We start from the raw sequence: 27809 nt of genomic DNA, 5'->3' as shown, positions 1-27809 counted from the left end.
TTTTTTTGCATCAATCTTGTTCTGCCTTAGTGGAAATGAAATGTTAATGTTATGCTTCCTGTTACAGTTGGTCCCTGTGCGTTAGAGTACACAAAGCTCAAAACTGCTGACCATTACTGGACTGACCCATCGGCAGATGAATTGGTGCAAAGACACCGTATTCACGGAGCACACGGACACCAGGATTCCCCATCCAAACGGCCCGCACTTGGTGTAAGAGTCAATATAACACACGTCTACACTAGTGAAATCATGGCCAGTCTAATAAACAAAATATTATAATGTGGAGATGCCGGCGTTGAACTGGGGTGAGCACAGTACGAAGTCTTACAACACCAGGTTAAAGTCCAACAGGTTTGTTTCGATGTCACTAGCTTTCGGAGCGCTGCTCCTTCCTCAGGTGAATGAAGAGGTATGTTCCAGAAACACATATATAGACAAATTCAAAGATGCCAAACAATGCTTGGAATGCGACCATTAGCAGGTGATTAAATCTTTACAGATCCAGAGATGGGGTAACCCCAGGTTAAAGAGGTGTGAATTGTATCAAGCCAGGACAGTTGGTAGGATTTCACAGGCCAGATGGTGGGGGATGAATGTAATGCGACATGAATCCCAGGTCCCGGTTGAGGCCGCACTCATGTGTGCGGAACTTGGCTATAAGTTTCTGCTCGGCGATTCTGCGTTGTCGCGCGTCCTGAAGGCCGCCTTGGAGAACGCTTACCCGGAGATCAGAGGCTGAATGCCCTTGACTGCTGAAGTGTTCGCCGACTGGAAGGGAACATTCCTGCCTGGTGATTGTTGCGCGATGTCCGTTCGCGTGGACAAAATATTATAGACGCGAACGGACATCGCGCAACAATCACCAGGCAGGAATGTTCCCTTCCAGTCGGCGAACACTTCAGCAGTCAAGGGCATTCAGCCTCTGATCTCTGGGTAAGCGTTCTCCAAGGCGGCCTTCAGGACCCGCGACAACGCAGAATCGCCGAGCAGAAACTTATAGCCAAGTTCCGCACGCATGAGTGCGGCCTCAACCGGGACCTGGGATTCATGTCACATTACATTCATCCCCCACCATCTGGCCTGCGAAATCCTACCAACTGTCCTGGCTTGATACAATTCACACCTCCTTAACCTGGGGTTACCCCATCTCTGGATCTGTAAAGATTTAATCACCTGCTAATGGTCGCATTCCAAGCATTGTTTGGCATCTTTGAATTTGTCTATATATGTGTTTCTGGAACATACCTCTTCATTCACCTGAGGAAGGAGCAGCGCTCCGAAAGCTAGTGACATCGAAACAAACCTGTTGGACTTTAACCTGGTGTTGTAAGACTTCAAAATATTATAGACATGGAAATAAAAATTACTTTGCTAGTTAGTCAAGTTGGAACCATGGAATAGAATTCCTACAGTGTAAGAGGAAGCCATTCGGCCCATCAAGTCTGCACCGACCCTCTGAAAGAGCACCCTAACTGGGCCCACTCCCCCACCCTATCCCTGTAACCCCACCCAACCTGCATGTTTTGGATATTGCAAGGGGGAATATATGGTGGCCAATCCACCTACCCCACACATGTTTGACTGTGGGAGGAACGTGCAAACTCCACACAGTCACCCAAGATCAGAATTGGACCCAGGTCCCTGACGCTGTGAGGCAGCAGTGCTAACCACTGTGCCACCCAGGATTTTATTTTTAAATTTATTACTACTTGTGCTTGTGGATAAAATGGTGTCAGTTGAGCAGGCTGATTCCACACACATAAGAAGGATACATTGCGAGGAACACCTTGGTAACTCACAGCCTTCACCAATAAAAGAAATCCCAGAGGGGCTTTCCAGAGATGCACACACGAGCTAATTGGGAAGGCTGCCAGGACTACACTTTGGATGCACTTTTGTTCAATCATGGAATGGGAGCACCTCTGGCAAGGCTAATCTTTACTGCCCATCCCCTCACTGCCCTTGGGAAGGTGGTGCTAAGTCACCTTGTGAATACAGCTGAATGATTTGCTCAGCCATTTCAGAGAGTAGCTAGAAGTCGGCGTTGCATTTAGACCAGACTGAGGACTGACGGCAGATTGCCTCCTTATAACATCACGGGTGATCCAGAAGGGATTTTATACAATTCAGTCGTTTTGTGGTCACCATTACTCTTTTTTTGTATATATATATATGGTTTTTTTTAAATGAAGGGGCAATTTAGCATGGCCAATTCACCTACCCTCCACATCTTTTGGGTTATGGGTGAGACCCACGCAGACACGTGGAGAATGTGCAAACTCCACATGGACAGTGACCCAGGGCAGGGATCGAACCCGGGTCCTCAGCGTCATATCGCCACCGTGCATTAGCCACTATTGCTGATACTAACGTTTTATCCCAGGTTTATTTAATTAATTAAATTGAACCTTCAATTGCTTCTCTCCCTGCTCCTCCCTGCACCATTACCATTGTTAACCCTCAAGGGTCTTTATTGGTCTTCTTCTATTATTTCTCATCTACATGCTGCCCCTCCGTGACATTATCTGGAAGTGCAGCGTTTTGTTATCACATGTATGCTCATCGTCGCCTGTCTCGCCTCCTCCACTGTTACTCAATGATCAGACTGCCTATCTGTCACCCAGTGCTGAATGAACAGAGATTTCCTCTAATTAAATACTGGGAGGAATGAAGCCATTGTTTCTCAGTCCCTGCTCCAATCTCTGTTTCCTGGCCACTGACTCCATCCCGTTCCCTAAAACAGACTGTTTGCAACCTCCGTGTTATATTTTACCTCAGAATGAGCTTCCGAACATTCATGGCATCACTAAGAATGTCCATTTCCATCTCCAGAACATTGTCTGACTTACCCCCCCCCCAACCCAGCTCATCCGCTGCCGAAACCCTAATTTATGCCTTTGTTACCTCTGAACTTGACTTCCAGCACATTCCTGGCTTGTCTCCCATGTTCTACCCTCCGTAAACCTGCCGTCTTCCAAAGCGCTACTGCCCATGTCCCAACTCACCCTCCGCCCCATTGCCCTTTCACCCCTGTGCTCACTGGCTGACATTAGCTCCCAGTCAGGCAACATCTTGATCTGAAAATTGTCATCCTTGTTTTCAAATCCCTGGCTGGCCTCACCTCTCCCGGTCCCTCTAACCTCCTCTAGCCACGCAGCTCTCTTAGAAATCTGCACTCCTCCAATTCTGGCCCCTTGACCATCACTCCTTGTAATCACTCCACCATTAGTGACCATGCCTTCATAGCCCGAGTCCTAACTTCTGGAATCCTCTCGCCCTGCACCTCACATTCCTCTCTCAAGACATGCCTTAAACCCTTTCCCTTTGGCCAAACTTTTGGCCATCTGACCTAGTATGTGGCAAGGTGTTATCTTCCTGTGAAGCACCTTGGATGCTTTACTATGTCGACCATGCGCTATTAATAAACTGCCGTTGTGTTCTTGTTTCAATTCCATATCTACCCAAGTGGAATTTGAACTCGTGTCTCTGGGTTCCTAGTCCTGTAACATAAGCACTATCCCACTGATTGTAGAAGTAAAGCTTACAGCAGGTGCCATGAATAATCGCTTCACAGGAGTGTGATCAACAGCTGGAATGGGTTTGTTAGGCATGGAAACTGCTGGATATCTAAAGGGGGAGGCAGTGAGGCGGTTGTTCTGGGAGAATGAAATCAAATAGTCCAAACAACCTTCATCCAAATTTATCTTGTGCGATTGCTTAATAATGTTAGCTTAATAAATGCTAAATGAGTGTCGCCTGAAAGGTCCAGTTCTCAGTGGCTTAGTGAATAGCTGGACCATGTAAATGAGACATTCGCAGGTTCAGTGTCTGGTTTCTGTGTTGTTTGCCGATCTCAGCCAGTGTAACAGTGGCACGACAATAGTCTGAGTTAAAGATGGGCAAGTCGTCGTGGTTACCACTGCAATTGGACATGTTTGGATATTGGGTAAAGAATTGGACTCCGTTGAAGTTACCCTCACAGCCCGATCTAACCGTTGCTAATCCTCAAGGTGAAGCCCCACAAATGTCTAATGCTGACATGGCTGAACGACCAGAGGTTGGGTTGATAAATGAACAGGGCGGCAGTAACCTTGTGCTCTGCTGTTTGTGAAGCTGGTGAACTTTGTCTTTTACAGATACAAAAGCGTCACTCGAGTGGAAGCATGTCAGAAGATAAATTTGCAGCTTCAGCAAGGGAATATGTGGAGTCATTACATCAAAATTCCAGGACACATCTGCTGTACGGAAAAAATAATGTACTTGTCCAGCCAGTAAGTGGTACAAAACAAGAAACATCTTTATCTCTGGGGATAGGGTGAACAAAATCAATACCAACATAACAAACAGCGAGATAGTGCTGTACACTATGTAGTATTGTGTTGTTGGATTACATTAGTTCCAATAACACCCAAAAATCTCCAATTGCAAACATTAACTTTATTGTAACATTTTACAATTAAAGAGAACTCTCTCTTACATTTGCTTCTTTCCATGCTGCTTTTTCGGACTCTCCAATCATATTAGTAAATATAATTTTGTTCTATGATGTCACAGATATTACAGTTAACGCTTTATGGGACTTACTTTTACATATTCCATTATACTACACCTCCCCCCAAGTCACTGATCAGACTTCAACCAGTCATTTTGAACGCTTCACTTTGCTCTCTTGGGTAAATGTTGTTTTGCTTTCCCCTGCCTTACCTCGTTATTTTTTAGGTTCTCACCTTCTCTTACATACAAGTGTTGCCGTGCCTTCACTAGACTGCTACACCTCGTGCTTCCCTCATTTGTAGGTAATAAATCTTCTCATTCTGCTACTGGCCCTCTGGACGCTGTTGAACATAATTTGAACAAGTTGATGTTTTGGGATCGCCTCCTTCCGGATCTTCTTTCATTTCTGATAGAAGTCTTGCAACACCAGGTTAAAGTCCAAAAGGTTTGTTTCAAATCACTAGCTTTCGGAGCGCAGCTCCTCCATTCACCTGAGGAAGGAGCAGTGCTCTGAAAGCTAGTGATTCGAAACAAACCTGTTGGACTTTAACATGGTGTTGTAAGGCATCTTACTGTGCTCACTCCAGTCCAACGCCGGCATCTCCACACCGTGGCTTCATTTCTGATGACTGTGACCTCTCTAGTTTCTGATTTTTCACTCTGCTGCTCAATAGCAACCAACCCTCTTCTGCTTCGTCTTAATGTGCCCTCTTCTGTCTCGATAGTGTAAGATCTCCAGTGTGGTAATTTCTCCAAATCTGGATTGATCCCTGATCCAGACCTGTTCTCCCTGTCTAAGATATGGATATGGTCCTGCCCTGTGATGACTATTGTGGAGTTCCAACAGTTTGCCTCAGGAAGTTTCTTGTATTTTCTCCCTGTTGTGTCTTTGATCTGTTGTATCAATGTATTTGGAAGGGCAGGAATCTGTGTCCGCAACCTTCTTCCCATGAACCTTTGTAACATCATGATGCCCCTTAGAGCTGGGAATTCTTTCTGACTCTGGTCTTTGGTGGATCACCCTTTATTCCTGATTCACTCACCAGGTCACCAAGAAACTTGATTGGTAGGGGTGAAAACCTTACTGTTGAGTGTCAATCCTACCTCTTGTAGTCTTCCCAGCACTGCCCTGACTCCCGTGTCATGCTCAGCTTGAGTAGACCCATGTATCAACATGCCATCCATGTGGCAGCAACTCTGTGTAAGCCCTTTAATAGATTTGACATTGTTCTTTGAAATATCTCTGGTGCTGATGTTATTCCAAAGGTTAGCCTGTTAAAACAGAATCTTCCAAATGATGTTGTGAAAGTTGTGAAAAGCTTAGACTCCTCTTCCAGTGGTATTGGCTAGAGTCTGCTATTAGTGTCTAATTTAGAGAATATTCAGCTCTCGCCCTAATTTTGCTAAACTCTCACCTGCTGAAACCGTTGGATGGACCTCTCTTCACAGCTTTATGGTGGCATGAGATCAACACGTATTCTTATGGAACTTCAGAAACGGTACCAACCTTGAGCACCAAAGCATTGGCTCTATTGGGGGTGAAATTACTCCTTGTCTTACAATTGAGTCGATCTCTTTCTTTACCTTTGGAAGTAAAGAGTGTGGGACCTTTCTGGGTGTATAAAAGCATATTGGTTTCACTTTGGCGATTAGTGTCATACGATACCCTGTTTTTACCTCTCAGAATCCGGTAAATGACTTCAGGAATGTTGCTCCAAAGTTTCCTGATTGACCTCAGCATTTTTTATTTCTTCTATCCTGCGGGTTAGATTAAATTCCGTACATGTCTTTCTGCTTAAAAGTGAACAAAGGTCACTTCATTACTTACCGTAGTTACTTTCCCTCTTCCTTAAGGTAACTTCTCCCAGAACGTCTAGCTCTGTTCCTCCTGGTCAATATAGACTTTTGCAGGATAGCCGGAGAACTCTTTCATTCGACCATTCTTCAGCATCTGAAAGAACTGAAACTGCTCCTCCCAGCAACACAATAAAATCATTATCTCGCATCTGCTTGTGTGGATCTTGCTGTGTATCAATTGGCTGCCATGTTTCTTAGATTACAACAGTGATTGCACTTCAGAACTACTTAATTGGCTGTGAAGTTTTTTTTAATTCATTCATGGGATGCGGGCATTTGTTGGCCATCCATAATGCCCTTGAACTGAATGACTTGCTGGGCCACTTCAGTGGGCAGTTCAGAGTCAACCCTATAACCATGGGTTTTGGAGTCACATGTAGGCCAGACCAGGTAAAGATGGCAGATTTCCTTCCCTGAAAGACTAGATGGATTTTTACGACAATCAGCAATGATTTTCCGATCATTAGACTTTTGATTCCAGAATGTTGTTGAATTCATATTTCTCCATCTGCAGTGGTGGGATTCGAAGACCAGTCAGTCCAGGGACAATGCCACTGCGCCATCGCCTTGCTGATAGGAGCGCTTTGCGATGTTCTGTGATCGTGACTCAGCTCCTGGATTACTGCCCCAGCACCGCAAACACTTTTCTACTTGCCATTCCCTCAGAAGATAGCAAGCAGAGGAATTTTGCACAAATACATTAGCCAGTGTCCATCACCCCTCGGGTGAAATTAACCCTGCTCGGGTGAAACTAACAGGGTTGCATTACCAGAACAAAGTTTTGGACCCCAGGCATTACTTTACCCAGAGAGTAGTGGGGGCATGGAATGCATTGCCTGTGGAAGTAGTTGAGTCGGAAACATTAGGGACCTTCAAGCAGCTATTGGATAGGTACATGGATTATGGTAGAATGCTGTAGTGTAGATTAATTTGTTCTTAAGGGCAGCACGGTAGCATAGTGGTTAGCACAATTGCTTCACAGCTCCAGGGTCCCAGGTTCGATTCCGGCTTGGGTCACTGTCTGTGCGGAGTCTGCACGTTCTCCCCGTGTGTGCGTGGGTTTCCTCCGGGTGCTCCGGTTTCCTCCCACAGTCCAAAGATGTGCAGGTTAGGTGGATTGGCCATCATAAATTAGTGTCCAAAATTGCCCTTAGTGTTGGGTGGGGTTACTGGCATAGGGTGGAGGTGTTGACCTTGGGTAGGGTGCTCTTTCCAAGAGCCGGTGCAGACTCGATGGGCCAAATGGTCTCCTTCTGCACTGTAAATTCTATGATAAACTATGATTAATCTAGGACAAAGGTTCGGCACAACATCGTGGGCTGAAGGGCCTGTTCTGTGCTGTATTTTCTATGTTCGATGTTCTATTACTGGTTGCACACTCTACCACTGGCCATCGGCATTCCAGAGCACCGCAATCATTCTCTCAAGGCTATGGCGGCGTTAAGCCCCATCAGGAAGCAACGATACAGCCTTGTCAGCCAGTTATGGATCAGAATTTTAATAAACCTAAAAAGAAGTCTAGCTTTCAATCGTCCGTATTTATTGAGTGAAATTGCTTTGTGATCTGACGGTCTGGTCTATTTTTATTTGCTTTAGCAGAGAGACCTTTCCTTATTTTTGAAAAAAAATCAAAATCCAGTTGAATACTGTAGGCCTGATCAATAGTGTAGATTACCAGTCATTCAGAAAGACTGAAATAGGTGACTTGACGTTAGTCAGATCAGCGTGAGTCACTTGCGGAACTGGTATGAAATAATGCCCTTGCCAAGCCCATCCTGAATTTTTCTTCTCTTCTTGCCTGAAGGTATCAACTCCCTGCTGGCGTCCCAGCCAGCCACGTCCTGTTATCTCATCCAAGTTCCACCACGCAGCCTGTACAATTATAGTCAGTGTGGAGGGGTGAGGTACCGTCAATTCACCGAGAGACTGAGAGAGCGAGTGAACATTAGGCTTTGTTAACCATGAACTTGCCTAGCCAGAGTCGGTTGTACAGATGAGTGCCACCCACAGGTGGCCGGTCTATACATGGCCCCGGTGAGGGCGGAGCCCACCGGGGTTACAGTACAGGACCTGGAAGTAGCTCGTATCACCACTTCCAGGTCATAGGTTACAGTATCATCCAGACAGACAGCTCATGCATTAGGTGAATACATTCACCACAAGAATGGGAAATTGATTCTTGCTCTCATGCACACACTTTGCTGGATAACGAGTTAAATCTATCTGATTTTTCGCCCTCTCCTCTCCCACACACCCTCCCTACCCCGGTTGGCACTAACCAGGGGCCCTGTCTCCAGCCTCAAAATCATCACCATCCAAAAATATGGCTAGAAAAATTATACAGTATAGTGCAGGTGGGAAATTCTGGCAATTTTCTTTTGGTGCTTTCTAGTCGTTTTGTTCCAGTGTAATGTTGTTTGGACATATTGTCACGGAGATGGAAGAATTATTGCTGTTTTAAATCCTGAGACAGGGTGGGTAATTAATTCCTTTGACACAAACTGAGGCAGGACGGAAATGCGACGCATGAAATGAAGTTGCCTCAACTTAACCTAAATATATGAGCCAAGAAATCATCTCTCTCGTTTGGCAGAATGATTTGAATTTTTAAAGTTTCTTTCCTCCTTGCTGTTTGTGTGCATTTCAGAAAAGGGAGTTCAGGTGATGTATAGGGGGATTGCTTTTTCAGTTTTACCCCTTTAGTTTTGGAATCAGGCGATATCCAGGTCAGATGTGCAGCAGCCAGATTCACCTGGGAAGCTCCCTCTCTTTCACCACTGCCTTCCTGCCGTGGTGTTTCTCCATCTGGTGGCCAGGCTGAGAACTGACGACAGAAAGGAAGACTTGCATTTTAATAGCACCTTTCACAACCTCCAGAGTTCCCCCAAAGTGCTTTTGCAGCCAACGCAGTGCTTTTGAAGTTTCGTCTCTGTCATACTGCAGGAACCCAGCCGCCATTGTAAAGGCTCGGAATGGGCAGCATGGTGGTGCAGTGGTTAGCACTGCTGCCTCACGGCGCGAGGTCCCAGGCTCGATCCCGGCTCTGGGTACTGTCCGTGTGGAGTTTGCACATTCTCCCAGTGTCTGCGTGGGTTTCGCCCCCACCACCCAAAGATGTGCAGGGTAGGCGGATTGGCCACGCTAAATTGCCCCTTAATTGGAAAAAATTAATTGGGTACTCTTTAAATTAAAAAAAAATTTTTTTTTAAATTTTTAAATAAAAATAAAGGCTCTGAATGCAAATGCCACTGACTCAGAAATTCCACCCTAGGATCTATGCCGGATTCCACCGACTGGGCAACATGAGCATTTTAAAAACCGCTGTCAGATCAATGTTTCCTATTTTCTTTGGCAGAAAGAGGATGTGGAGACTGTTCCGGGCTACCTGTCGCTTCATCAGTCTACAGAACACTTAACTCTGAAGTGGACCCCAAACCAACTCATGAATGGGACCTTGGGAGATTCCGAGCTCGAAAAGAGGTAAAATGCGATTGCGGGAATCTGCAGGGGCACAACTTTGCTGCAATTAATCGCATAATTAAGATGTCATTATTGAAGACAAATCTTTGGTTGATTAGAAAGGAATTCTGAATCAAATAGGGCTAAACAGCTGGCTTGTAATGCAGAACAAGGCCAGCGGCGCGGGTTCAATTCCCGTACCGGCCTCCCCGAACAGGCGCCGGAATATGGCGACTAGGGGCTTTTCACAGTAACTTCATTGCAGCCTATTTGTAACAATAAGCAATTATTATTATTATAAATTGTCTTCAAAATTGCAAAGGATCGAAAAAGCAATTTTTAAATATTGATTGTTTCTCCCACTCATTTTTAGTGTCTACTGGGATTACGCCTTAACTGTGCCGTTAAGTCAGATAGTGTGCATCCATTGCCACCAACAACGTAAGTATTTGTTCACTTCATACTTTTCTTGATTGCTGGTGTTCTAATGGTTGGGATAGAAATATTCTGTGACTTTGGATCGTTCCTTAAGCAGGCGGGCAATAAGTATGACAACAAATCTAACCAAAACAACTTTTCTCAGCATGTGTAAAACCAGGCATTAACCCAAACTCCAAGGGTGGCACGATGGCGCAGTGGTTAGCACGGCTGCCTCATGGCGCCGAGGACCCGGGTTCGACCCCAGCCCCGGGTCACTGTCCGTGTGGAGTTTGCACACCATCCCCGTGTCTGCGTGGGTCTCACCCCCACAACCCAAAGATGTGCAGGGTAGGTGGATTAACCACGCTAAATTGCCCCTTCATTGGGAAAAAATAATTGGGTACTCTAAATTTACTTTTTAAAAACCCAAAGTGCAGGGGAATTCTATTTCTGAATAACTTTTTAGAGATAGGGCAATTTGTTATCTCACCTCCATATGTACGTTGCATGTTATATGCAGAAAGTCGATTGCTGACTTATAAATATGTATTTTTAGTGTTTAATTTCTTCTTAAGATGTAGCGGTTAAAGGGGTATTTGCTCAGTGACTGATGCTGATACATTGTTACAGCTGGGTGATACTGTTACCTTGTTTTATTTCCCAGCTAACAGTGGAGGCACCTTGGTATTGGTGAGTCAGGATGGAATCCAAAGGCCTCCACTCCACTTCCCCCAGGGTGGCCACTTAATAGCCTTCCTCTCCTGCCTTGAAAACGGGCTGCTTCCTCGAGGGCAGCTTGATCCTCCACTTTGGTCACAGCGAGGAAAGGTAGGTCAATATGGTAACAGGCAGGGAAGTATGAAGCTACACACACATCCTTTCCTTGATGGTAGGTTTATTCACAGATTGCGGCATCACACATCTCTGCCTTCGGCCGACTGACCCAGTGTCCCAGAAGGTTCCCTTTGTACTCCTTTTAGCAGACAAAAAATAAACTAACGTGAAGGGGAGACAGCCCATAGTGGAGCACTGTGGCTAAAACAAAACATCAAAGGAAACTTAACTAACTAAACCAAAACATCATTCCTGGGGGTGATGATGCACCCCGGCACCCCACGGGTCGCGGAAGGCCTGTGCTCCCTTTCCGAGACCACCTGGCCACGATTGTAGCCAGGGTAGAGGGGTAGACAGTCGGGTCAGGCAACCCCCTTGGTCACCCGCTGCCTGGACCTCGGGCTCTCTTTATATGTGCTCTTAGTGCTAAATTATACAACGCCCTTCGCCTGCGTGTCTTTCACAACATTACTAACCTACAATTAACAAAACTCAAGGTTACAGTTCAAAGAGAGAGTCTCAGCATCATTTCGAAAATGCAAATGGCTGGAGAGGACTATGATCAACTTTGACCCACATCTACTATAATACATTACACGCTCTGAAAGCCCATGGACATAGAATGAGGTGCTGGCGGCCCAACAGTGACCCCGGGTGAATCGGCACCTGAAGGAAAGGTGGGATGAAAACAAGGATTGATTTGCACCAGGAGTCGTCTGGAAAAGTATTCTGGGGGAATAAGAGTGAGAGAGATTGGTGAAAAATCAAATGCACGTTATAATACTTTAAGGATTCGGGGAGAAGGGGCGGAAGCAAAACCGTAAACAGGTTCTTTATATCTTTGATAGTAATTGCCTGACGAGACTGTACACAGAGCACAGAGGGAACCTTCCCTGCACAGGTTTAGAGGAGCTAAATGCGCCGTTCCTAAAGAAAGGGTGCAGGAGCTATTGCTGTGCAATGAGGGTCGCCGTCTCCTCCTTATTTAAGTTGTTTTGTATATTCTGCTGGCGTTGAGTCTGCGAGAGTGTCAGCTGTGGGTCAGTTGGTAGCACCCTCCTTTGTGAGTTGGTCTGAAGGTTGTTGGTTCAGATCCCACTCCAGGACTTGAGTTCAACAATATAGACTGTCACTTCAGGGCAGTCCTGAGGGGATGCTGCACTGTCAGGGGTGCTGTCTTTCAGGTGAGGTATGAAACGGAGGCTCTGTCTGCCCCCTCAGGTGGATGTAAAGGATCCCACGGCACTGTTTCGAAGAAAATTAAGGGAGTTCGCCCCTGTGCCTGGCCAATATTTATCCTTTAGTCAGTATTACAGAAACATATCATAGAATTTACAGTGCAGAAGGAGGCCATTTGGCCCATCGAGTCTGCACCGGCCCTTGGAAAGAGCACCCTATTTAAGGCCACATCTTTTTGGACACCAAGGGGCGATTTATCATGGCCAATCCACCTAACCTGCACATCTTTGGACTGCGGGAGGAAATCGGAGCACCCGGAGGAAACCCACGCACACACGGGGAGAAAGTAAAAACTCCACACCGACAGTGACCCGAGGCCGGAATTGAAGCTGGGACTCTGGAGTTGTGAGGCAGCAGTGCTAACCACAATGGGTCATTATCACATTGCTGATTCTGGGAGCTTACTGCGAGCAAATTGGTTGTCACTTTTCCACCATTATAACAGTGACTACCCCTCCAATGTCTTTTGTTGGCTCTAAAACACTTTTCTTTGGATGACCAAGGCGCTTTATAAATGCAAGTCTTTCTCATTTCATAGAATCATAGAATTTACAGTGCAGAAGGAGGCCATTCAGCCCATCGAGTCTGCACCGGCTCTTGGAAAGAGCACCCTACCCAAGCCCACACCTCCACCCTATCCCCATACCCAGTAACCACACCCAACACTAAGGGCAATTTTGGACACTAAGGGCAATTTATCATGGCCAATCCACCTAACCCGCACATCTTTGGACTGTGGGAGGAAACCGGAGCACTCGGAGGAAACCAATGCACACACGGGGAGAACATGCAGACTCCGCACAGACAGCGACCCAAGCCGGGAATCGAACCTGCGACCCTGGAGCTGTGAAGCAATTGTGCTAACCACTATGCTACCGTGCTGCTCTGGATGTATCAGAAAGCATACACGGAAGAGGAATCTGAGTGTATACCAGCGTGTTATTACCGTTAAAGTGATGTCTTGATGAGAAAATGGAGACCTGTACATATGCAGGCGGATGAAAAGTGGGCAGAAGTTCATCAAGTAGTATTGCCGGTAGGGTAGAGAAAGGAGGTGTTGCGAGTGGCACATGAGGTACCAGTGGGAGGTCATTTGGAAATTAGGAAAACTCAAGCTAAAATCCAGAAACATTTTTATTGGCCTGGACTACATAAAGATGGAGTTAAATTTTGTCAATCATGTCAAGTGATAGGGAAACCTCAAGCAGTGATAAAACCAGCGCCCTTAATACCCATTCCAGCATTTGTGGAACCTTTTACAAGGGTCCTAATTGATTGCGTAGGACCGCTTCCTAAAACGAAAAGTGGGAATCAATATCTTTTGACTATAATGGATGTGTCTACTAGGTTTCCCAAGGCCATTCCAGTACGTAATATTACAGCTAAAAAGATTGTGGAGGAGTTATTTAAATTCTTTAGTAGATAGGGACTACCCACAGAAATACAATCGGATCAAGGATCAAATTTTACCTCAAGGTTATTCAAAGAAGTTATGGATAGCTTAGGAATGAAACAATTTAAATCAACTGCGTACCACTCAGAATCTCAGGGAGCATTAGAAAGGTGGCATCAGACATTAAAGACAATGTTGAGGGCTTATTGTCAAGATTATCCAGAGGATTGGGATAACGGAATCCCATTCGTACTGTTTGCAATTAGGGATGCACCTAATGAGTCAACCAAATTCAGTCCTTTTGAACTAATTTTTGATCATGAGGTAAGAGGATCACTTAAATTGATTAAGGAAAAATTTATTTCCCATTGGCTCACGAGTGCTGAAGCAGAGTTGATAACGAAAAGCACAACCAACTGCTGATTTTTCCCCAAACATTCAGGGCAAAGTATTTCCAAAACTTCGGAAAAGAAACAGCAGAGCCAAATGCATGGACCAGGAGGAACAGATAGAGGAAGAAGTAGCTACAGATTATGTATTCAGAATCATCTATCCTGGACAGAAGAATGACTACGGTGAGTTTATCTTCACTGATTGTTTGCTCTCTTGCCACCTACTGATTCTCCGATGACTTCTGAAGTTTAATCTCATTGCTTTTTTCTTTGACGTTCCTGGTTCACTGAAGTGATTTTGATTTTGGTACACCCTCATCTGTCTTTCTGTTGTGCCCTTATCCGGAATCACTGAGCAGTAACGGATATGGGACCTCCAACTATCAAGCTCCTCTCTGATTTGGATGGGAATGAGAAGCAGGTGAAATCCCCCAGGAGCTCTGTCGATTAGGTTCCTGTAGCAGGCATTATTAAATCACCCTTGTCTCCGCACAGCCACTGAGATTTCTCAGCTTGCAGCAACAAGGCAATTTGAACTGGCTTTACCAGCTGCTTCAAATCTTCTTTGTGGTGAAGAAACAGGAGATTTCTGATATAGATTTTACATTGTGAGTGACTGTTTGTCTGCGTGTCACTGTCTGCGAATGTCTTTCTGCGTGTGTCTGCCTGCGTGTGTCCACCTGCGTGTCACTGTCTGCGGGTGTCTGCCTGCGTGTGTCCACCTGCGTGTCACTGTCTGCGTGTGTCTTTCTGCGTGTGTCTGCCTGCGTGTGTCCACCTGCGTGTCACTGTCTGCGGGTGTCTGCCTGCGTGTGTCCACCTGCGTGTCACTGCCTGCGTGTGTCCACCTGCGTGTCACTGCCTGCGGGTGTCTGCCTGCGTGTGTCCACCTGCGTGTCACTGTCTGCGGGTGTCTGCCTGCGTGTGTCCACCTGCGTGTCACTGTCTGCGGGTGTCTGCCTGTGTGTGTCTTTCTGCGTGTGTCTGTCTGCGTGTGTCTGTCTGCGTGTGTCTGTCTGCGTGAGTCTGTCTGCGTGAGTCTGTCTGCGTGAGTCTGTCTGCGTGTGTCTGTCTGCGGGTGCCTGTCTGCGTGTGTCTGTCTGCGTGTCACTGTCTGCGTGTGTCTTTCTGCGATTCACTGCCTGTGTGTGTCTTTCTGCGTGAGTCTGTCTGCGTGTGTCTGTCTGCGTGTGTCTGTCTGCGTGTGTCTGTCTGCGTGTGTCTGTCTGCGTGTGTCTGTCTGCGTGTGTCTGTCTGCGGGTGCCTGTCTGCGGGTGCCTGTCTGCGGGTGCCTGTCTGCGTGTGTCTGTCTGCGTGTGTCTGTCTGCGTGTGTCTGTCTGCGTGTGTCTGTCTGCGGGTGCCTGTCTGCGTGTGTCTGTCTGCGTGTCACTGCCTGCGTGTCACTGTCTGCGTGTGTCTGTCTGCGTGTCACTGCCTGCGTGTCACTGTCTGCGTGTGTCTGCCTGCGTGCCACTGCCTGCGTGAGACTGCCTGCGTGTGTCTGCCTGCGTGTCACTGTCTGCGTGTCACTGTCTGCGTGTCACTGTCTGCGTGTCACTGTCTGCGAGTGTCACTGTCTGCGTGTGTCTGTCTGCGTGTCACTGTCTGCGTGTCACTGTTTGCGTGTGTCTGCCTGCGTGTGTCTGTCTGCGTGTCACTGTCTGCGTGTGTCTGTCTGCGTGTCACTGTCTGCGTGTCACTGTCTGCGTGTGTCTGCCTGCGTGTGTCTGTCTGCGTGTCACTGTCTGCGTGTCACTGTCTGCGTGTCACTGTCTGCGTGTGTCTGTCTGCGTGTCACTGTCTGCGTGTCACTGTCTGCATGTCACTGTCTGCGTGTCACTGCCTGCGTGTGTCTGTCTGCGTGTCACTGTCTGCGTGTGTCTGCCTGCGTGTGTCTGTCTGCGTGTCACTGTCTGCGTGTCACTGTCTGCGAGTGTCACTGTCTGCGTGTGTCTGTCTGCGTGTCACTGTCTGCGTGTCACTGTCTGCGTGTCACTGTCTGCGTGTCACTGCCTGCGTGTGTCTGTCTGCGTGTCACTGTCTGCGTGTCACTGTCTGCGTGTCACTGTCTGCGAGTGTCACTGTCTGCGTGTGTCTGCCTGCCTGTCACTGTCTGCGTGTCACTGTCTGCGTGTCACTGTCTGCGTGTCACTGCCTGCGTGTGACTGTCTGCGTGTGTCTGCCTGCGTGTGTCTGTCTGCGTGTCACTGTCTGCGAGTGTCACTGTCAGCGTGTCACTGTCTGCGTGTCACTGCCTGCGTGTCACTGCCTGCGTGTCACTGCCTGCGTGTCACTGTCTGCGTGTGTCTGCCTGCGTGTCACTGTCTGCGTGTCTCTGTGTCACTGTCTGCGTGTGTCTGCCTGCGTGTGTCTGCCTGCGTGTGTCTGTCTGCGTGTGTCTGTCTGCGTGTCACTGTCTGCGTGTCACTGTCTGCGTGTCACTGTCTGCGTGTCACTGTCTGCGAGTGTCACTGTCTGCGTGTGTCTGCCTGCCTGTCACTGTCTGCGTGTCACTGTCTGCGTGTCACTGTCTGCGTGTCACTGTCTGCGTGTCACTGCCTGCGTGTCACTGTCTGCGTGTGTCTGCTTGCGTGTCACTGTCTGCGTGTCTCTGTGTCACTGTCTGCGTGTGTCTGCCTGCGTGTGTCTGCCTGCGTGTGACTGCCTGCGTGTGACTGCCTGCGTGTGACTGCCTGCGTGTGACTGCCTGCGTGTGACTGCCTGCGTGTCACTGCCTGCGTGTCACTGCCTGCGTGTCACTGTCTGCGTGCGTCTGCCTGCGTGCGTCTGCCTGCGTGCGTCTGCCTGCGTGCGTCTGCCTGCGTGCGTCTGCCTGCGTGCCACTGCCTGCGTGCCACTGCCTGTCTGCGTGTGTCTGCCTGCGTGTGTCTGCCTGCGTGTCACTGCCTGCGTGTCACTGTCTGCGTGTCACTGTCTGCGTGTCACTGTCTGCGTGTGTCTGCCTGCGTGTCACTGTCTGTGTGTCTCTGTGTCACTGTCTGCGCGTGTCTGCCTGCGCGTGTCTGCCTGCGCGTGTCTGCCTGCGCGTGTCTGCCTGCGCGTGTCTGCCTGCGTGTGTCTGCCTGCGTGTGTCTGCTTGCGTGTCACTGCCTGCATGTCACTGTCTGCATGTGTCTGCCTGTGTGTCACTATCTGCGTGTCACTGCCTGCGTGTCACTGTCTGCGTGTCACTGTCTGCGTGTAACTGTCTGTGTGTCACTGTCTGCGTGTCACTGTCTGCGTGTCACTGCCTGCGTGTGTCTGCCTGCGTGTGTCTGCCTGCGTGTGTCTGCTAGCGTGTCACTGTCTGCGTGTGTCTGCCTGCATGTGTCTGCCTGCATGTGTCTGCCTGCGTGTGTCTGCCTGCGTGTGTCTGCTAGCGTGTCACTGCCTGCGTGTGTCTGCCTGCGTGTGTCTGCCTGCGTGTGTCTGCTAGCGTGTCACTGTCTGCGTGTGTCTGCCTGCATGTGTCTGCCTGCATGTGTCTGCCTGCGTGTCACTGCCTGCGTGTCACTGCCTGCGTGTCACTGCCTGCGTGTGTCTGCCTGCGTGTCGCTACCTGCGTGTCGCTACCTGCGTGTGTCTGCCTGCGTGTCACTGCCTGCGTGTCACTGCCTGCGTGTGCCTGTCTGCGTGTGCCTGCCTGCGTGCGTCTGCCTGCGTGCGTCTGCCTGCGTGCGTCTGCCTGCGTGCGTCTGCCTGCGTGCGTCTGCCTGCGTGCGTCTGCCTGCGTGCGTCTGCCTGCGTGCGTCTGCCTGCGTGCGTCTGCCTGCGTGTCACTGCCTGCGTGTGTCTGCCTGCGTGTCACTGTCTGCGTGTCACTGTCTGCGTGTCACTGTCTGCGTGTGTCTGCCTGCGTGTCACTGCCTGCGTGTCACTGCCTGCGTGTCACTGCCTGCGTGTGCCTGTCTGCGTGTCACTGCCTGCGTGTCACTGTTTTCGTGTCACTGCCTGCGTGTCACTGCCTGTGTGTGTCTGCCTGCGTGTCACTGTCTGCGTGTCACTGTCTGCGTGGCATGTCTGCGTGTCACCGCCTGCGTGTGTCTGCCTGCGTGTGTCTGCCTGCATGTGTCTGCCTGCGTGTCACTGTCTGCTTGTCACTGTCTGCTTGTCACTGTCTGCGTGTCACTGTCTGCGTGTCACAGCCTGCGTGTCCCTGTCTGCGTGTCCCTGTCTGCGTGTCCCTGTCTGCGTGTCCCTGTCTGCGTGTCCCTGTCTGCGTGTCCCTGTCTGCGTGTCACTGTCTGCGTTTCACTACCTGCGTGTGTCTGCCTGCGTGTCATTGTCTGCATGTGTCTGCCTGCGTGTCACTGTCTGTGTGTCACTGCCTGCGAGTGCCTGCCTGCGTGTCACTGTCTGCGTGTCACTGTCTGCGTGTCACTGTCTGCGTGTCACTGTCTACGTGTCACTGTCTACGTGTCACTGTCTGCGTGACACCGTCTGCGTGACACCGCCTGCGTGACACCGCCTGCGTGACACCGTCTGAAGGTGTCACCGTCTGCGTGTCACCGTCTGCGTGTCACTGTCTGCGTGACACTGCCTGCGTGTCACTGCCTGCGTGTCACTGCCTGCGTGTCACTGCCTGCGTGTCACTGTCTGCGTGTCACGGTTTGCGTTTCACTGTCTACATGTGTCTGCCTGCGTGTCACTGCCTGCGTGTCACTGCCCGCGTGTCACTGCCCGCGTGTCACTGTCTGCGTGTCACTGTCTGCGTGTCACTGCCTGCGTGTCACTGTCTGCGTGTCACTGTCTGCGTGTCACTGTCTGCGTGTCACTGTCTGCGTGTCACTGTCTGCGTGTCACTGCCTGCATGTGTCTGCCTGCGTGCGTCTGTCTGCGTGTCACTGCCTGCATGTGTCTGCCTGCATGTCACTGCATGCGTGTGTCTGCCTGCGTGTGTCTGCCTGCGTGTGTCTGCCTGCGTGTCACTGCCTGCGTGTCACTGCCTGCGTGTCACTGCCTGCGTGTCACTGCCTGCGTGTCACTGTCTGCGTGTCACTGTCAGCGTGTGTCTGCCTGCATGTGTCTGCCTGCGTGTCACTGTCTGTGTGTCACTGCCTGCGAGTGCCTGCCTGCGTGTCACTGCCTGCGTGTCACTGCCTGCGTGTCACTGCCTGCGTGTCACTGCCTGCGTGTCACTGTCTGCGTGTCACTGTCTGCGTGTCACTGTCAGCGTGTGTCTGCCTGCGTGTCACTGCCTGCGTGTCACTGTCTGCGTGTCACTGTCTGCGTGTCACTGTCTGCGTGTCACTGTCTGCGTGTCACTGTCTGTGTGTCACTGCCTGCGAGTGCCTGCCTGCGTGTCACTGTCTGCGTGTCACTGTCTGCGTGTCACTGTCTACGTGTCACTGTCTGCGTGACACTGTCTGCGTGACACTGTCTGCGTGTCACTGTCTGCGTGTCACTGTCTGCGTGTCACTGTCTGCATGTCACTGTCTGCGTGTCACTGTCTGCGTGTCACTGTCTGTGTGTCACTGCCTGCGAGTGCCTGCCTGCGTGTCACTGTCTGCGTGTCACTGTCTGCGTGTCACTGTCTACGTGTCACTGTCTGCGTGACACCGTCTGCGTGACACCGCCTGCGTGACACCGCCTGCGTGTCACTGTCTGCAAGTGTCACCGTCTGCAAGTGTCACCGTCTGCAAGTGTCACCGTCTGCGTGTCACCGTCTGCGTGTCACCGTCTGCGTGTCACCGTCTGCGTGTCACTGCCTGCGTGTCACTGTCTGCGTGCCACTGTCTGCGTGTCACTGTCTGCGTGTCACTGTCTGCGTGTCACTGTCTGTGTGTCACTGCCTGCGAGTGCCTGCCTGCGTGTCACTGTCTGCGTGTCACTGTCTGCGTGTCACTGTCTACGTGTCACTGTCTGCGTGACACCGTCTGCGTGACACCGCCTGCGTGACACCGCCTGCGTGTCACTGTCTGCAAGTGTCACCGTCTGCAAGTGTCACCGTCTGCGTGTCACCGTCTGCGTGTCACCGTCTGCGTGTCACCGTCTGCGTGTCACTGCCTGCGTGTCACTGTCTGCGTGCCACTGTCTGCGTGTCACTGTCTGCGTGTCATGTCTGCGTGTCATGTCTGCATGCCACTGTCTGCGTGTCACTGCCTGCGAGTCACTGCCTGCATGTTACTGTCAGCGTGACACTGCCTGCGTGTCACTGCTTGCGTGTGACTGTCAGCGTGACACTGCCTGCGTGTCACTGTCTGCGTGTCATGTCTGCGTGTCATGTCTGCGTGTCATGTCTGCGTGTCACTGTCTGCGTGCCACTGTCTGCATGTTACTGTCAGCGTGACACTGCCTGCGTGTCACTGCCTGCGTGTGACTGTCAGCGTGACACTGCCTGCGTGTCACTGTCTGCGTGTCACGGTTTGCGTTTCACTGTCTGCATGTGTCTGCCTGCGTGTCACTGTCTGCGTGTCACGGTTTGCGTTTCACTGCCTGCGAGTGCCTGCCTGCGTGTCACTGTCTGCGTGTCACTGCCTGCGTGTCACTGCCTGCGTGTCACAGTCCCCGTGTCACTGCCCGCGTGTCACTGCCCGCGTGCCACTGCCCGCGTGCCACTGCCCGCGTGCCACTGCCCGTGTCTCACCGTCCGCGTCTCACCGCCCGCGTGTCACCGCCCGCTTGTCACCGTCCGCGTGTCACTGTCTGCGTGTCACCGCCTGCATGTCAACGTCTGCGTATCACCGTCTGCGTGTCACCATCTGCGAGTGTCACCGTCTGCGTGTCAGTGCCTGCGTGTCACTGTCTGCGTGTCACTGCCCCCCTGCGTGTCACTGTCTGCGTGTCACTGCCTGCATGTGTCTGCCTGCGTGCGTCTGTCTGCGTGTCACTGCCTGCGTGTCACTGCCTGCATGTGTCTGCCTGCATGTCACTGCATGCGTGTCACTGCCTGCGTATGTCTGCCTGCGTGTGTCTGCCTGCGTGTGTCTGCCTGCGTGTCACTGCCTGCGTGTCACTGCCTGCGTGTCACTGTCTGCGTGTCACTGTCTGCGTGCGTCTGTCAGCGTGTCACTGTCAGCGTGTCACTGTCAGCGTGTCACTGCCTGCGTGTGTCTGCCTGCGTGTCACTGTCTGTGTGACACTGTCTGCGTGTGTCTGCCTGCGTGTCACTGCCTGCATGTGTCTGCCTGCATGTGTCTGCCTGCATGTGTCTGCCTGCGTGCGTCTGTCTGCGTGTCACTGCCTGCGTGTCACTGCCTGCGTGTCACTGCCTGCGTGTCACTGCCTGCATGCGTCTGTCAGCGTGTCACTGTCAGCGTGTCACTGCCTGCGTGTGTCTGCCTGCGTGTCACTGTCTGCGTGACACTGTCTGCGTGTGTCTGCCTGCGTGTCACTGTCTGCGTGTCACTGCCTGCGTGTGTCTGCCTGCGTGTCACTGTCAGCGTGTCACCGTCTGCGTGTCACCGTCTGCGTGTCGCTGTCAACGTGTCACTGCCTGCGTGTCACTGCCTGCGTGTCACTGCCTGCGTGTCACTGCCTGCGTGTGTCTGCCTGCGTGTCACTGTCAGCGTGTCACTGTCAGCGTGTCACTGTCAGCGTGTCACTGCCTGCGTGTCACTGTCAGCGTGTCACTGCCTGCGTGCGTCTGCCTGCGTGTCACTGCCTGCATGTGTCTGCCTGCGTGCATCTGTCTGTGTGTCACTGCTTGCGTGTCACTGCATGCGTGTCACTGCATGCGTGTCACTGCCTGCATGTGTCTGCCTGCGTGTCACTGCCTGCGTGTCACTGCCTGCGTGTCACTGCCTGCGTGTCACTGCCTGCGTGCGTCTGCCTGCGTGCGTCTGCCTGCGTGCGTCTGCCTGCGTGCGTCTGCCTGCGTGCGTCTGCCTGCGTGCGTCTGCCTGCGTGCGTCTGCCTGCATGCGTCTGCCTGCGTGTGCCTGCCTGCGTGTGCCTGCCTGCGTGTGCCTGCCTGCGTGTGCCTGCCTGCGTGTCACTGCCTGCGTGTGTCTGCCTGCGTGTCACTGCCTGCGTGTCACTGCCTGCGTGTGTCTGCCTGCGTGCGTCTGCCTGCGTGCGTCTGCCTGCGTGTCACTGCCTGCGTATCACTGCCTGTGAGTGTCTGTCTGCAAGTGCCTGCGTGTCATTCTCTACATGTGTCTGTCTACGTATATCTGTCTGCATGTGACTCTGCAATTCTGTCAGCGAGTGACTGTCTGATGTCACTGTCTGCATGTGTCTGTCTGCGAGTTTCTGCAGGTCACTATCTGCATGTTTCTGCGAGTGTGTGTTTTTGTGTCACTGTCTGCATGTACCTGTGCAAGTGTCTCTGCAAGAGTCTGAGTGTCTGCATGTGTCTATCTGCGAATAGCTGTCTGCATATATGTCTGTCAGGTATGTGGCTGTCGATGTGTGTGCCTGCCTGCGAGTGTCTGTCTGTGTGTGTCCGTCTGTGTCTATGTGTCTGCGTGTGTTATTGTCTGCGAGTTTCTGCACGTGTCTGTCTGTGTCTGTGCACATGTGTGTGTCTGTCTGTCCGTCTGTGTGTCAGAGAGATAAGGGGAAACGGAGAAGCTGCAGCCAGGATATGGATTGAAAAATGTTAAATTGAGCTCAGTCACTTTACTCCAGAATATTGAGCTGATTGTTTGAAATCAAAGAAAAATGACAACCCAAATGGAGGTCATTCCGCTCACCAGGACCCTGTCCGTCCACAGAGCTGCCCAGGATAATCTCACCTTCCTGCACGGGGTCCGTAATCCTGCAGGCTCATCGTGTGATTGGAATTAATATATTCTGGTCAGCCATCATTTTACTGCACAAAACATTGACAAGTCTGAAACTCTGTAAAGCAATAGTCTGTGCAGATTCCTGTGGTTATGGTTGAACTAGAGGAGTTAAAGTAGACAGGAGGGAGTTCAGCGCTCAGATACCAGTCTTGGGTCAGTTTTTCCTTCGGGATCTGTGCCCCAGAGGTCTCTGCGCAAACCTCCTCCGGTGACATGGGTGTGCTGCTCGGTCCGCCATTGTGACTGGAGCGTGAGTCAGGGTGAAGAGAAAACCAGGAGAAGGGGGCGAAGGAAGGGAGCAAGCACCCTCCTTTACACCGTGGGTGTTTACAGGACCACCGCATCTTGCCACCACTAAATTCAGGAAATGTTCCCAGTCGTTGCGTTTCATTAGGGACGGTGCACCAGGGATAGGCCACCTGTTCCCACTTCAACCACAGCCAAGCACCCGATCTCACATTCTGTGTGGTTCTGAATCCCTGTGCCCCTGGGTCATTCCGGACTCCGACAGGTAACCTAAGCACGGGGACAACGGTCCCCAATGTGCAATGCATTCCCACTCCAAGAAAGTCAGAGATTCACTCCTCCCCAAGACAAATGGGTTGAGCCGTGATTCGTGAATTGGATGCCAAGGGAGGGCAGTGTGAGCCCCTCCCTTGGCGGCACTGTGGCCCACGTGGTTTTCTGGAAGGCAAACTGAGTGACGGGGGTGGGGGGTTGAGAGGGCGAGGGGGGGGTAGCAGTAATGGATGACAGGCAGCTCAGACCAGTGGCAGGTTACCAGACCGAGTGTGTAAGGGACAATTCCATGAGAAAGAGGAAGAGGGTGAAGCTGCAGAGCTTATCCCTCCGTCCTCACCACTCGTGACACTTCTCGCTTGTCCTCTTATCCGAATTGGGTCTTTATCTGTGTCTAGGTGGTGCACGTTACCGAGTGATTTGGTCAGGCTTCTATACCTGGTATCAGACTGAAACTATGTTTGATTGGCCAGGGTATTGTCGGAAATGTGTACCACTGTAAATAAAAGTTTATATATTGTGGAAAGGTTAGGCCCCAGTTCTATCCTTCACTTCTCCTGGCTTTCTGGTGGAGAATATACAACATCACTTCCAAGAGAGATATCCCTTGAAATTATGGTGCATTTTCTCCCTCTTGCTGCGTGCTAGCTGGTCCTGCAAGAAGGAAGAGAGGGCATTAGTGTGTAGCTCACTGAGAGACTGGGGATTAGAAGAACATGGATGGTGCGTGAAGGTTATCTTGGGTGTGAGCGAGTGAGGGGTGTAATTGAAGCGCAGTAACAGCTGCAGGGCAGTAGGTGGCTCACTGGAGCATTGCCCCTGTGTTTGGAGGAGAGTGGTATGAAATGGGGGGGGGGGTGGGGGGGAGTAAGCTTTGAGAGTGGTGGTGTAACTCCAGGAAGCACAGGGCTACACAAGACAGTAAGAGAGGTATAAGTAGGGCTCTGACCTTAGCCGCTCTGAACAGATCATTGACTTTTTTCAGCCTTGCAGCCAAGCACATGGCACAATGCAACTTTCATTCAGCTGCTGAGCCACCTCTGAGCATTATCATTGGGTGTTCAAACCTGATACCTTTTTGACAGCTGTAACTGGGACCTAATTTCCCATTGCTGATCTCCCCTACAAAGACCTCTGAGAATTATGGAACCCTTGCCGCATTGAGGGATTTTTTCTGTTTCGAGCTTCACGAGTAAAGCATGCAGCACCGGCAGGGTACACCTCCCCTTTAAATGGCACTAAGTCTCTGCCACATGAACCACCAATAACCAGGGCAAGAAGCTCAACCAATATGTGAAAATGAGGCAGAAACCCTAATTTGTGACTTCACAGCACCAGCTGCGGCAGTAAATTCCACTTTTGGATGTAAGTCTCATTTCCAGCCAAAAAGGAAATGCTTCGCCAAGTGTCCAGTCCCAGAAAGATACATTTTCCCCAGTCTTCCTTTAATTGTGGCGATGGATCTTTCTCAACAAATGCCTTAAACTAGAGGCCAATAACCCTGAGTCCCCTCAGTCCCACTTCATGGCCTTGTGGGTGTAAGACTTGACAGTGAGTGCTGTCCAACTGTGGAGGGCATCACAGCCAAACCTGATACTATCGCCAGATGCTCTCACCCCACCAGTGGGGTTGGTAATGGGGGAAACTATTTTAGCTTACTTCGTGCAGCCAGGTGCAGTGCCTGAGTTGCTGCAAACGGGCGAGACAGGTTACGAGGAAACGGATGGTGTATTGATATGTGATTGTGAAGTGAAATATTGGTGGAAAAGTCCCTATTTAAAATTCCATTTTGGGAAGGAAGGATGAAAAAGTGGATAACTTGTGAATGTGTTGGTATTTGTGAGTGTGTCCCTTTTGACTCAATATCTCCAGTCAAAATCGGATAGAAATGCATTATCGAACGGCAATGCATTTTGTGGTAAAAGAATATGCGAATAAAAGCAGATAAATGCAAAATTGATGCTGGTTATGTAAGTGATGGCACAATTGTCAGCCTGTTAATGGTTGCCCTTAATGTCACTGCCAGGGGGCGGTGTATAAGTGAACTGTGCATTGAAGGCTTGCTCCTCATCCGCCCTTTCAATCTTTTCTTTGAGCAGTAACTATTAACTACCACCACTTAGCTGCCAGCCGATCGGTCTCTGTCGAGGATGATGAGGAAGACGAGGATAGGCTACATGAAATGATTTCTATGATCTGCTCACGGAACCTCACAGCTCCTAAAATGATGAAAGGTTTTTATGCAGATTGGCCTAATCACACCTGAAGTGATATGCAAGATATGCAGTGCACCGTACTGACTCTCATCTCACGGTTCAACAGTGTTGGCATTACCGATGTTCAAGATATTGAAATTCTTTTGACCCGCTCGAACCTTCAGCACCCTGGTCGTTCTTTTTCGCTTTCAAAGCTCATCTTCTCTGTCAATTAATTTATTTTTTTTAAATAAATTTGGAGTACCCAATTATTTTTTTCCCAATTAAGGGGCAATTTAGCGGTGGCCAATCCACCTAACCTGCACATCATAGAATTTACAGTGCAGAAGGAGGCCATTCGGCCCATCGAGTCTGCACCGGCTCTTGGGAAGAGCACTCTACCCAAGGTCAACACCTCCACCCTATCCCCATAACCCAGTAACCTCACCCAACACTAAGGGCAGTTTTGGACACTAAGGGCAATTTATCATGGCCAATCCACCTAACCTGCACATCTTGGGACTGTGGGAGGAAACCGGAGCACCCGGAGGAAACCCACGCACACACGGGGAGGATGTGCAGACTCCGCACAGACAGTGACCCAAGCCGGAATCGAACCTGGGACCCTGGAGCTGTGAAGCAATTGTGCTATCCACAATGCTACCGTGCTGCCCATCTTTTGGGTTGTGGGGGCGAAACCCACGCAGACACGGGGAGAATGTGCAAACTCCACACGGACAGTGACCCAGAGCCGGGATCGAACCTGGGACCTCAGCGCCGTGAGGCAGCAGTGCTAACCACTGCGCCGCCGTGCTGCCCTTTCTCTGTAGATTAATAACCTGTGGGCCCCCACGAATGACTCAGCAAGTTTAACCAGTTTGACCGAAAGAAGCACACTGACCGAGGGAATGCCCAAGCTCCAACTCTTCCGGGGCAGCTAAGCAGCAGCAAGGTTGCTGCTATTGGCCTCTCAACACTCTTTGCTTCTGCCCCTAGTTACTGTCCAGTGAACCTTGCTGGAATTGTGCAGCTATGAACAACAACAGGAGGAGGCGGTGGCATCGTGGTATTGTCACTGGACTCGTAATCCAGAGATCGGATAATGCTCTGGGGACCCGGGTTCGATGGTGAAATTTGAATCCAATAAAAACGTGGGGCGCGATCTACCAGCCGTGTCCCGCCCGAATGTAGATGCCAGGAGAGGCCTCCCACAGGTTTCCCAGCAGCCAGTACGCCTCGGGAGGTCTATGCCGACCCCGAGAGGCGTTTCGATAACGATCCCACCCACAATGGGCGTGATCATGCCTCGGGTGCTTAGGCAGATTTAAACCCACTTAGGCGTGTTCACCCAGGATCTACCGGCATCTAACAGCCTCCCCAGGGAGTACCCAGCTGGGCGGCGTTCGGTGACCAGGCAGAATGGCACCTGGGGGGGGGGGCTCCCAGCTCATCAGCGCCCCTGGGTAGTCAGGGACAGGGCAGGGTGGTCTCCTGGCTCTCCCCCTTGAACGTGCACACATTGCCATTGCCAGACTGGCACCCTGGCACTGCAAAACCAGCAGGAGCGCTTCCAGGGTGGCAGTGCCGGTGGAGGGTGGGTATGAAGGGTGGGGAGGTGCAGGGGGTTATGAAGGGGCCTCTGGAAGGTTGGGGGGGGGGGAGGCGGAGATTGGGGTCCTGGAAAGGGGGCCTGAAAGGAGGGAATGGGAAAGCCTTAAAAAGGGGGCACCCTCAATGACCCCATAGTGCGGTGTCATCATTGGGGGGGAGGCGTGTGGCAAAATGCCCATGTGTGTGGAGGGTTGACATTGCCCATAGATGTGGAATGTGAGGGGACCCACAAGCCCACTGAAAGATTGGGGCTGGATCTCTGAGGAGCCGGTCTGGCCAGCATTCGGCTCTCAGTGATGAAAATAATTCCAAGTGTGGGCTTGACCAGGGCGAAACTCCCCAGGGCCCAAAAAAGTGATCAAGTGTGGTTCGAGAGCGGTGAGAACTCGCCGACAGAGCCGGTGGGAAACTTCCCAGCAAAAACCCGCCACAAATGACACTCAGAAACGTTTCCGCTAGATTGCGACCCTGGAATTAATGACCATTAAATCAATGTCGATTGTCATTTAAAAAACTATCTGATTCCCATGTCCTTCAGGGAAGGAAACCTAGCCTGGTCTGGCCTGTATGTTTAAATAAGGACACGGGGAGTCCACAATGCATAAAATAAGAATAAAGTTTTATTTATACAAACGGCATATACAATGCTCGGTTTACCCCCACC

General features: G+C 50.6%; 1 protein-coding gene across 2 annotated transcripts in view; it reads left to right on the top strand.

The window, feature by feature from the left end:
• The window catches only part of sgsm2 (small G protein signaling modulator 2), a 304851-nt gene that overhangs the window by 235590 nt on the left and 41452 nt on the right, over positions 1–27809 (top strand). Inside the window, exons 7-13 of one of the 2 annotated variants that reach the window (XM_072469759.1) lie at positions 68–213; positions 4140–4274; positions 9710–9834; positions 10187–10254; positions 10898–11061; positions 14142–14274; positions 25439–25573. In XM_072469759.1, coding sequence (XP_072325860.1) covers positions 68–213; positions 4140–4274; positions 9710–9834; positions 10187–10254; positions 10898–11061; positions 14142–14274; positions 25439–25573 — 906 coding nt within the window. The remainder of the gene's footprint in view (positions 1–67; positions 214–4139; positions 4275–9709; positions 9835–10186; positions 10255–10897; positions 11062–14141; positions 14275–25438; positions 25574–27809) is intronic. The other variant, XM_072469760.1, reaches the window with a different exon arrangement.

This window comes from Scyliorhinus torazame, chromosome 12, assembly GCF_047496885.1.
Source record: "Scyliorhinus torazame isolate Kashiwa2021f chromosome 12, sScyTor2.1, whole genome shotgun sequence".
NCBI lineage: Eukaryota > Metazoa > Chordata > Chondrichthyes > Carcharhiniformes > Scyliorhinidae > Scyliorhinus > Scyliorhinus torazame.
Note: the sequence above shows the minus strand (reverse complement) of the source record. Positions and strands in the feature narration are given on the sequence as shown.